General features: G+C 45.3%; 1 protein-coding gene across 2 annotated transcripts; it reads right to left on the bottom strand.

Annotated features, from left to right (window-relative positions):
- Window positions 1–570: 570 nt before the first annotated feature.
- Window positions 571–10009, bottom strand: PRSS23 (serine protease 23). Of its 2 annotated transcripts, XM_012745168.3 has the most exons (3): window positions 9861–10001; window positions 6285–6315; window positions 571–2103 (listed from the first exon to the last, which is right to left on the bottom strand). In XM_012745168.3, the coding sequence occupies exon 3, from the start codon at window positions 2088–2090 to the stop codon at window positions 936–938; it is 1155 nt and encodes a 384-aa protein (XP_012600622.2). In that variant the 5' UTR covers window positions 2091–2103; window positions 6285–6315; window positions 9861–10001; the 3' UTR covers window positions 571–935. The 2 variants fall into 2 exon arrangements, with proteins under 2 accessions (XP_012600622.2, XP_012600621.2); XM_012745167.2 differs by lacking the exon at window positions 6285–6315 and having other exon boundaries at window positions 9861–10009.
- Window positions 10010–10238: the final 229 nt, after the last annotated feature.

Below are 10238 nucleotides of genomic sequence, written 5' to 3'. Positions count from 1 at the left end.
TAAATTACTCCATCCAAATGATAAAACATGAGATGTGCTATACTCAGGGGGTAAAATGCTATGATTGTTTTTAGCGTGACCACAACTGTTAGCTGGGAAGCAATACAGCCTGTTCTAATTAGGCCCTGATTATTATCTTCGGAAAAATAGCTAGTTCTAGAAATGTGAGTGAAATCCTGTGAAATGGGAGGATTGGGATAAATAATCTTGACTATTCTGGTGTGACTGCAAAGCTGGCAGTACCACATGCAAAGACTTCTTGCAAAGTAGAGCAACCACATTTGGCAGAGAAACTATTTGCAAAACTAAAAGCAGGTTGGGATACTGGCTTACTGTAAGGTATAGTTTAATATGTGTATCAGTACAGTCAATAGATTATTTTACTGTTCAAGGACTACTGTGCAAATGTCTCCAAATCTTTGACTGCCTGTCTAAGAAGTGTTGTCAAAGTTCCTAAGAGTTATTATGTGGTGGGAATACTACCATCTGGAAGCATTAAGGATCAGGCATTGGAAAAAACAAAACAAGATGAATCTCAGAAGGAAATATGCACATACACACACATAAGAATTCATCTCCTGTATGCCACATATTTAATATAAACTTTTGAAACTTCAGATGAAATAAAAATCAGTTTTCAAAAAGGTGAAAGATTAACTTAATTGCAAAACATTCCCCATTACCCCAAACATCAGTATATTTTTAATTTCTATGCAAAAGTACTCCTTCAAACTGCTTAAATGATATGATACACAAACCAGTTTTCAAATAATAAAGCCTGTCACATCTTGCAATTTTAAGAAATTCAATAAAAGACATCATAGGACACATTACATACACACACACACACACGTGTGCATGCCAATGACAAAATTTGGCCTTTCCTAAAATAAGTACATGAAGACCATTAAGTGCTGACATGAAGGAACACTTTGTCACCCCTCCCTACAATCCAGGTAGTTTCCTTTAATCCAATAGCAAATCTGGGCATATTTGAGAGGGGTGATCCTGACAGCCACGTTGAAATCCTGTGGGGAGCCATTCATGTCCACCCACTGGTGCCCTGAAAAGATGCCAATAATTTTTCGCTCCCACTTCTGCTGCTGTCTCTTCCACATCCTCACGTAGACCCCCGACCCGCTGGCCCCAGGCTGGGCGTCACACTGCTGGTAGAGCAGGTCATAGGTCTCGTCTTTGACGTCGCAGAAACGGTACACTAAGTTGCCCGGCCGATCGTTGTCATACCCAGAGAAGTGGATTCTGCCCCCGGGCAGCTGTTTAGCAGGCGGGCTCACCCCAATCTTCATGAACTTTCTCTTGTGGGGTTTTTTGAGCTCCAGGAGGGCATAGTCATAATCCATGCCAATGTCGTTGGCATTGCCCTTGATCCAACCCTTGGGCACGTGGGTGCGTTTCACCCGGATCCACTGAAATTTCATCTTCTCGGGGACGGCTGAGCTCGAGTCATTGGCCCCTCGACCACCGTCTTTGAACTTGGGCTTCAGGAAGCCCACGCGAAGTTTCTGGGTTCCTTTCACGTAGGTTTTTCCATCGTGGATGCAGTGGGCAGCTGTGAGGACGTGCTTCTCCGCCACCAAGGTGCCGGTGCAGCCCGTAGATAACTTCACTGATGTTGAGAAAGGGTAGTTGAGCAGGAAGTCCTTCCCAAAAATGCTGAACCTGCTGTCGTAGCCATAGATCTGCCGCTTCCTCCGAGACCTTCCGGAAGACTCTGAGTCTCGGCCTCGGGCCCCCCCTGAGCTGCTGCTGAGGATATAGATGCCCACCTGCGTCTCTGTGCGGCTGCCGTTGGAATAGAGCGTTTCATAAGACAGATACTGCTTGGCCTCTTCGTAAGTGGGCAGTGGAGTTCCCTTATGACACTGGGGTCCGCATGAGGAGGACACTTCCAGTTTGGCTTTGGCCCCGAAGTCTGGCTTGGCTAAGTTGAGGGTAGACTGGGGCAAGACCACAGGGAGGCGGTAGGCAGGCCAAGTGGGTTTCCAGGGGGCACCGGAGGGGCTCACACGCCCCACAGCACAGAGCAGGAGGAGGAGGAGGAGGAAGAGGAGCCCTGGAATCCCCGCCATGCTGAGCACCACTCTGTAGAGACAAAGACAGGCAGGTCAGGAGGGCAAGGGCTGAACGCTCATTTACTGCAGGTGCACGAAGTCTGGTAGCATGCCTGCCATTGTTTCTAAGTCTGTGAACCCTCCTCAGGAATCAGGGTGTGGAGAGGAATCCTTAGATAATGGTCTCACTCACAATGCAAGGGCTTGACCTTGAGAATGGTCCGGTGGCTGGGTGCCAAAATGAAACTGCGTGTTCATTCCCTTCTACGTCTAACATGCCCTTGACGATGGGACATTGCAGAGCAGCATGTGTATAGTCATCAGTCCCTAGGTGAGTCGCTGGCCTGCCCCAGTTTCTATGTCATTTTGAGACTTCTTTGTGCTCCATTCTAAACTTTGTCCTCTCCTACCTACCAGGGCCTCCTGCCTTTCTTCCCTTCTTCCCTCTCATTCTTATTATAACATGTACTAGGAAATTTTTCCAGGGCAACTTGCTCATTTAAAAGGTAAATTTAAATTACACAGGCATTGTAAGGGACAGCTTGGCAGTGCCTTACTAGGATTCCGATTACTTATAAATGATGACACATTGGGAAGACAGTATGAGACTATTTTTGTTTATTTTGCTTTGAATTTAGAACAACCTTTACTGTTATATATTTACTTCCAGAGTAGCCAGGCCTCTAACAACATATCCCTTCTTCCTTTGGATTATGTTGTTTACTAACAGGATCTTTAGGAATTTCTAAAGCTTTAACAGTCTATCAGCCGTAACATTATGATCATTACTGTTGGTTACTTTTTCAGGGGTTTGTATCTGTGTTCCCAGCTAGTCTATGTGCCTTGAATGTGGGCCTATTCTAGCACTCAATAAAGACTTATTAAATGAATGCTTGTATGAAAGGAAGAGTGAATGAATGGTGTCTGCTGACTGCTAACGACAGAGATGTGCACGGGTGATGTGACAGCTCAGAGAAAGGGCATGAGGTCCGTTGTGGGGCGTAAGATCAGGGGAGGTGATGCTTGAGAAATATACCTTCTTATGAGTGCACTGCACCCACCATTTAGAAGCAATAGGAGTCCTCGTAAGTATGACAGTGTGAAGTTGTCCCTTCTTGATGCCTTGGTCACTCAGTAAGCTGTGAAATTTAAATTTACCCTCTATGTGCAAGTTGCCCTGAAAATTTTCCAGGCATCACCTGAGGCTTGAGATGGTTGCTGAAGTTGAAAAGAAGTTCAGTAACACGAGAGAGGGAAAGAGACACTTAGAAGGAACAACAATCTGTGCAAGGGCACAGAGATGTGCAACAGTGTGAGTCATCTCAGGAATTATGCCTAGCTCAGCAAGGGTGGAGCAGAGGGAAGGAGCCAAGACACCAGGCAAGAGCTGGGTGATGAAGGGCTATGTGTACCAAACGAAGGAGCTTGGATCTTATACTGAAAGTTATGTTTAAGGACCCCAGTCAATCACCCTACAAGAAAAACAACAACAAAGAAGATTGGAGGTGCTTTCATACATGTTTAGGCATCAGTTGGCTCTGACTGGCTTCTGAATCTTCTGGTTCAGGAGAAGCTGACTCAGCCAGTAGGGTCATTCATTCACAGCCCAACACCCCAAAACAAGAACGAGGAGGGGGGTAGGTCTCAAGAAGCCAGTGGAACACAGCAGGAGTCAGGAAGAAACTGTTTCAGTATTTTCACCCTCTTCCTCTTTGAGGGCATAGATCTACTGGTAACTGTGGGTGCCTTTTGCTTTCTTTTACATAAAACTGGAAAATCCCAATGATTTGATCTAGTTTAGCTGAACATGCCAATCCTCATTCCCAATATCTACACACTGTATTTCTAAAGTATGTGTGTGCCCCACCCACCTCTGGGAACTCTGTGCTTGACTCTTTCTCTTGGATTCCACTCTGTCAGGGAGAATACGGATGAGAAAAGAAAGAAATGAAGTCCTGGAAAGCCAGTTCCTTGGGACTTCCCAATTCCCTGAAACTCTGCTTTTTTCCATCTTTCCAAATAGGAAGGGTTCCTGGGAGGGTAACTTTTATGGGGAGGAAACGCATTATTTCTTTAAATCCTTGGAGTCATGGGGTGCATATATATATGTGTGTGTGTGCACATGCATGTGTCCATATGTGCTTGTTGGGGGTATTTCCAAGGCTAAAGGTTCTAAGTGGACTAGGGAGGGAATGCTAATGCCAGCAGAGTCCTCCTCCCCAGTGAACTTGGCAGTGGGATGGGTGTGGTGACAACAACCCTCTAGGAGATCTGTGGGGCATGGCTCTGCCTGATTATTCCCACCTACTGGCTAGGGACTCAGCCCTTGGGGTTATCTAGGGCTTGACCAGTGTTTTATGTAAGTTGCTGTCTAGGTGACTAAATCCCCTGCTCGCAGCAGACTCCCTGCCAAGTGTGACACGTACTAGGAGGAATCATGCATCACCCACATGGCTGTGTCGTGGGCCCCCACACACCGTCTTCTCCTCCCTTTAACGTGGAGAATGTTAATGGGGCTGACACTGAGCCACACACGTTAAGCCAAGTTTTACTTCAGCTTATCTTAAGAAAGCAAATGCAGAATCCTGAGGTCCAAGCTGCCAAGTGTTTCTGTTTTAAAAATATGATTCTTGGGAGACAGAGAGTAGGAGATGAGGTAGTATTTCACTATGTATTATCATCAGTTGTAGATAATATTTTCAATGTGCATGAAGAATGTGTCAGTTATGATATACTCATGTTATCTTCTAGAGTAAGCATGGATCTTCAAATCCCAAATCTGAAACTTGTATGTTATTCGGACCCTGGAAGTACAGAGTTTGAATTATCAACTGCACCCAAATAATTCCAGTGCTATCTGTCTTTAGCTTTTTCCATTTATCCAAAAATTGAAGTAAGTCATTGACAAGGGTGTCAGGGAAGAGAATGACAGGAAAACATCTGAAACTAGTGCAAATACCCTTTCACATATCCATCTAGGAACCTTGTCTTGAATTAAACCCCCTCTCAGGCCAAATTAACCCTAGTTTCAATTTTTCAAGTGCTCTGACTGTATTGTCAACTCCTGTTTACTTAAAAAAAAAAAAAAAAAAAGCAAATACTTTCTAAGGCCTTGAAGCATGTCCCATTTCACAAGTGCTACCATGGCATATCTCTTTTGTCTTAGTCTGTGTAACTTCCCTGAGCCTTCCACAGCCTACCCTGACTCTAAAAGAAACAATGTTTTTAGAAACCAGTTCATGAGAGTTACTGGGTGTGGAGAAACAGAAATGATCTTTTCTTGGGGAGTGAGTGCTGGGCAGTCAGCTAGGGTCACTAGCCACAGCCTCACTTCAGCCTCTCAAATAGGGATGATCAAATGTATTTTTTGGCAAAATGATGAATGACTATGTCCTAAGAACCTTTGGGATCACTTACACATCACAGAATGCTGTTAGAGAAGGCTTAAAGTGTCCACCATATGATAGAATATTACTAATTCAGAGTGCCAACAATTTAAATTCTGGTCATTTAACCTGAAGTGAAGGAGAAGCCAACCAACAGGGCAGAGTGAAACTTTAACCTCTTAGAATAAACTTTCCCACTACTTCAAAAGCACTCATTTGTATTAGTTTGAAACATTGCTTACGACTTCCCTATATTATTAAACTCTATTAACTTGCATTGATAAGACTGTGTTATGACAGCATTATAGATCTTACTTAAAGCTTCTATATGACTCTGAAATTTACAAAATTGCATTTTAAAAAAGCTTTAATTCAGATTTGGAAACGAATGCAGACTTTTAGAACCTAACGCAGTTCAAATTACTCCAACTTGATTAGGTTTTTAAATACCTGATCAGAAATTGAGAGACATAGCTGTGTGTTCTCAGGTCTTCAGATGACTTTAAAGAGACATCTGTATTAAAGTTACAAGCTTCCTAAAGTTGCTCACTCCTTTACGAAACGTTTATTAGGGTGGTTTAGAAATTGTTCTGAATGGCAACCTCAACCAGATGATCTCTTTATTGGTCCTTTCAGCTCTGGCTTTTCAGGTCTGGGATTCCCTAATTTTATAATTTTCCAGGATCACAAAAGTCTAGGTCAGGGACCATGGTGTTTATAGTGTCTGCAATGCCATTTATTGTTCAGGAGTGTTTACTCATGGTATTATGGAAGGCAGAGGCATGGGGGAAAAGGAAAAGGGAAATTCATCATGCTAATCTCTTACCTATCTGGCAGCCAAGATTTCCCTGATCAACCTGCAAAGAAAAGAAAGGACTCCAGCACAGGGCAGCTATAGTAATATGGAGATACCTCAAAAAACTAAAAGTAGAACTCCCATTTGATCTAGCAGTTCCACTACTGGGCATCTACCCAAAGGAACAAAAAGGCATTCTATAATAAAGACATCTGCACTTGAATGTTTATGGCAGCACAATTCACAGTTGAAAAGATGTGGAAACAACCCAAGTGCCCATCAATACATGAATGGATTAATAAAATGTGGGATATGTATACCATAGAGTACTACTCAGTCACAAAAACAATGGTGATCTAGCACCTCTTGTATTACCCTGGATGGAGCTGGAGCCCATTCTCTTAAGTATCACAAGAATAGAAAAACAAGCACCACATGTACTCAATATCTAATAGGTACTGATTGATGAACACCTATGTGCACATATAGAAGTAACATTCATCAGGTGTTGGGCAGATGGGAGGGTGGAGGAGGGGATGGGTGTATTCACGCCTAATGGGGGCAGTATGCCCCGTCTGGGGGATGGGCATGCTTGTAGCTCTGACTTGGGTGGTGCAAAGGCAACTTATGTAACCTAAACGTTCATACCCCTATAATATTCTGAAATTTAAAAAAAGAGAACCAAGCAGAGGAATAGCTGGGTGGAAATGCTCTTAGGACAGGTCCCAAAGAAAAGTGTGAGGGGGAAACAACCCTCTTGTCCATTAAGGGTCTTCCCTGAGGCTTTCACAGCCTACCCTGACTCATCCCCGCTAATAACACAACCCCAATGACAACTGCGATATTTTAAAATTAGGTAGGTGACTTGCATTAATTTCTCAACTCACCTGATAATGAACATTTATAATCCCACAACAGGAAAGGTAAATAATAGGCTATATAATTTTAAATTCTCTCTTACCTTTACAAATGAATCATCTTATCCTTATAGAGCTGCCTGGAAAACTCACACTTTAAAAAAGGAATGAAGATTTTCAAATCTTATCCTCATTATATCTAAATCTGGATGAAAAAAATTTAGGTCTCTAACATTTCATTTCTAGGAATAAGCTTTTGTTGGATAAAGATTCCTCATATACATAAATTATCTTTTAAAGTTTCCAACTAAGGATTTTCAAGAATCACATCACCTAAATGGCAGAGTAGAATGGAAAACTAAGGTAAGCAAATATTTTTTTTTTCACCATGCTTAGTAATACAGAAACTGTGTTCCTTTTCCAGCTCTGGGTATCTGATTCATAAGAGGGTTACACATTCTGTCCTCTATCACTCAATATGAGCCACTGTCCTGCTGTCCACTGTCTAAAAATACTTACACTTTATGAGGATGCTGCCATTTCATAAGCTCTTGGTGGAGGGACTTTGCACATTATCAGATGTGCAAACAATAATAATCTCTTTGGAAACTGGGCACGGCCACTGCTCTCTCTTGTTCTGCACCTTAGTCTTCAAGACTGCAACAACGCATGTCTCCTCCAGAGGGCCCGTGTTTGAGAGAATGATTTAACTCCTATATCAAACAAGTGATGGGAGGGAAAAGCTAATCCTTAGGACAAACATTCTCTATTGTGTGATGTATGAATTCCTGTGACTGCTATAAGCAGCAATGACAGAAAGAAAACAGCAGGAAAGTTTGCAAAGATACAAGTTTCTGACACTATTTGGAAGGGTGACAAAGGGTCTTCCACACAATCTGTGACCGGGGATGTGAAATCATACTCATTCCGAAAGATATGCCTAAAAAATGAACAAAGTTCTGTGACTATTCAGAAGCCAGGCTTGCTCTCATTTTCCTGAGTCACAGAACCTGTTGGAGCAAAACAGACCTAATCCACATAATGGTTTAAGAATTACAATCTTGTACAGAAAACTGCAGGGCATTTATCAAGTCCAGCAACCCTAAACACAATCTTGTGGTCAAATGAAGTTTAACTTCTTCTCTATTAGCTTTTAGGCAAAATGAACTACTCTTGGTAGCCTGCAACAAAGCTGGCAGCTGAACAAGAACAGAGTGAATAAAACTGTCAATGGTCAGACCATGAGAAAAAGTTCCCTGGAATCAGTGGGAGCTAGGCATAAATAATGCCTGGTGGATTAAATCCTAAGGGATCTATGAGAAGAGATGTCCGGGAGAACCTGAGACTATTAACTTCTGCAGACTGAGGCCAACAGTATTCTCAGGCACACTAATGGGCACTTTGGCACTTACGCTACAGACTTGAAAAATGCACCCACATTCACCATCTACCTGAATAAATTGTCAGTGTTACAAAAATGAGATCCATATTAGTTACCTTGGAAAAATGCTTCCCAGTTCAGGCACAAGAAAGCATGAGATTACCTCTTGACTTTATTTAATTAGGAAAAATACAAGTGAAACAGTTTATTCATATGCAGATGGTGTGCATAGGATCAGAAACACTTTCACACGTAAATGTAGTGGCTTCTGGAGCATTTTCTAAGTTCCTTCTCCCCACTCCACCTCCAATCTGCTCCTAACAGACTTCCCGAGAGACAGTTACAAGGCCTGCAGTAAATGCTGTCATGCACAAGTAGGATCTTGAAACAACGTGCAAATATCCTGATATTAATCTGGCAGCAGGCTTTTGGCCACAGCTGACTTCGTCTATAAATTCAATCCTTTCCCACAAGGCCATGGGAAGAGGATTCTGGCATTAGCCTACCTATTCCTAAGGAGCAAACAGGGAGCCCCCTAGTTTCAGGAACTGAGAGACGCCAGCCCTGCTCCAGTGCTGACATACACTGAACCGCCGGGAGCTTTCCGCACCAGCCAAGGGCTATTTCTGAATACTCCCGGGTGTCGCCCAATAGGCAATAAAAACAAACAGGATTTTATCAGCTGCTTTCTCATGAGGTGCTGGAAAGCCAGCCTCATTTGTATTCTAGAGGTGGGGGGTGTTCTTTGATCTAAATAAGTTTTCTCCCTCTCCTTTTGAAACTTTTATTTAACAGTGAACTCATGATGTCTACTGGCTGAAGAAGAAACATTTGCCTCCAACAACTGTCGCAGTTCAGACAGCAGTTTCCAGGTTAGCACTCCGCGGGAAGCAGAGTGGATCATCAATTAAGGTTCCAGAGAAAAGATCCTGCTCTCCAACCCGTGTTTGCTACGCTCCGCCACTTTTCATGATTGCTAAGGTGTGTTCCCTATCACGTGCCCAGGGTTAAAAATTAATGGTCAGAACCTGATCAGGGAAAATAAACGGCGGTGTGTGGAGTAGGTGAGGTGTTGCCATCGCCCCCGGCGGGGGAGAGCTTGCGCACAGCCGGCACCTTGCACTCCAGATAGTTTCTAAACCTTCTTTCCCCATCCGTTCTGTGGGTGACACTGCGTGAACCCAAGCGCCCTGCACCGCAGCGTCTCCCTGGATCTCCCTCAGGCCCCCAGTCCCAGCGAGGTCTCCGGTGCCTCCAGCAGTCCGCAGTCACCCCACCCCGCGCACACCCGGCCCTTTGTCCCGCTCCACCCCGCGCCTCGCTCCCCCGGCGCCCGGGCGGACGCCCCGAGCCCGCGCCCGCACTCACCCGCGCCGAGCAGCCCGCGCGGGCCGCGGCTCGCTGCGCCGCTCAGACAGGTGTGGGCGCCGGGAGGGCGCGCGCGGCTCCCATGCCTGCCCCGCGGCGCGACCGAGTGCGAGCGAGCGAGCGGGCGAGCAGCGCCGGCAGCGGGCGGGTCCGCCCCCCGCGCCTCCCCAGGCCCGCGCGCCCCGCCTCCGGCCTCGGGGAAGCCGCGCGGCCGCCGCCCGCCCGCCCCGGCGCGCCCGGCCCGCGCCCCCTCCCCTCGCCGCCCGCCTCCGGCCCCAGCAGGGACAGACAGGCGAGGGGACCTGTGGCCGAGCGGCCCCGCGCAGGTGGGCCCTGGCGGCGGGCAGCTCTCGCCTGTCCCGCCCTCTCCGCGCCTGC

This window comes from Microcebus murinus, chromosome 4, assembly GCF_040939455.1.
Source record: "Microcebus murinus isolate Inina chromosome 4, M.murinus_Inina_mat1.0, whole genome shotgun sequence".
NCBI classification, from domain to species: domain Eukaryota; kingdom Metazoa; phylum Chordata; class Mammalia; order Primates; family Cheirogaleidae; genus Microcebus; species Microcebus murinus.
The sequence above is the reverse complement of the archived record's forward strand: the minus strand, read 5'-3'. Positions and strand labels throughout refer to the sequence as shown.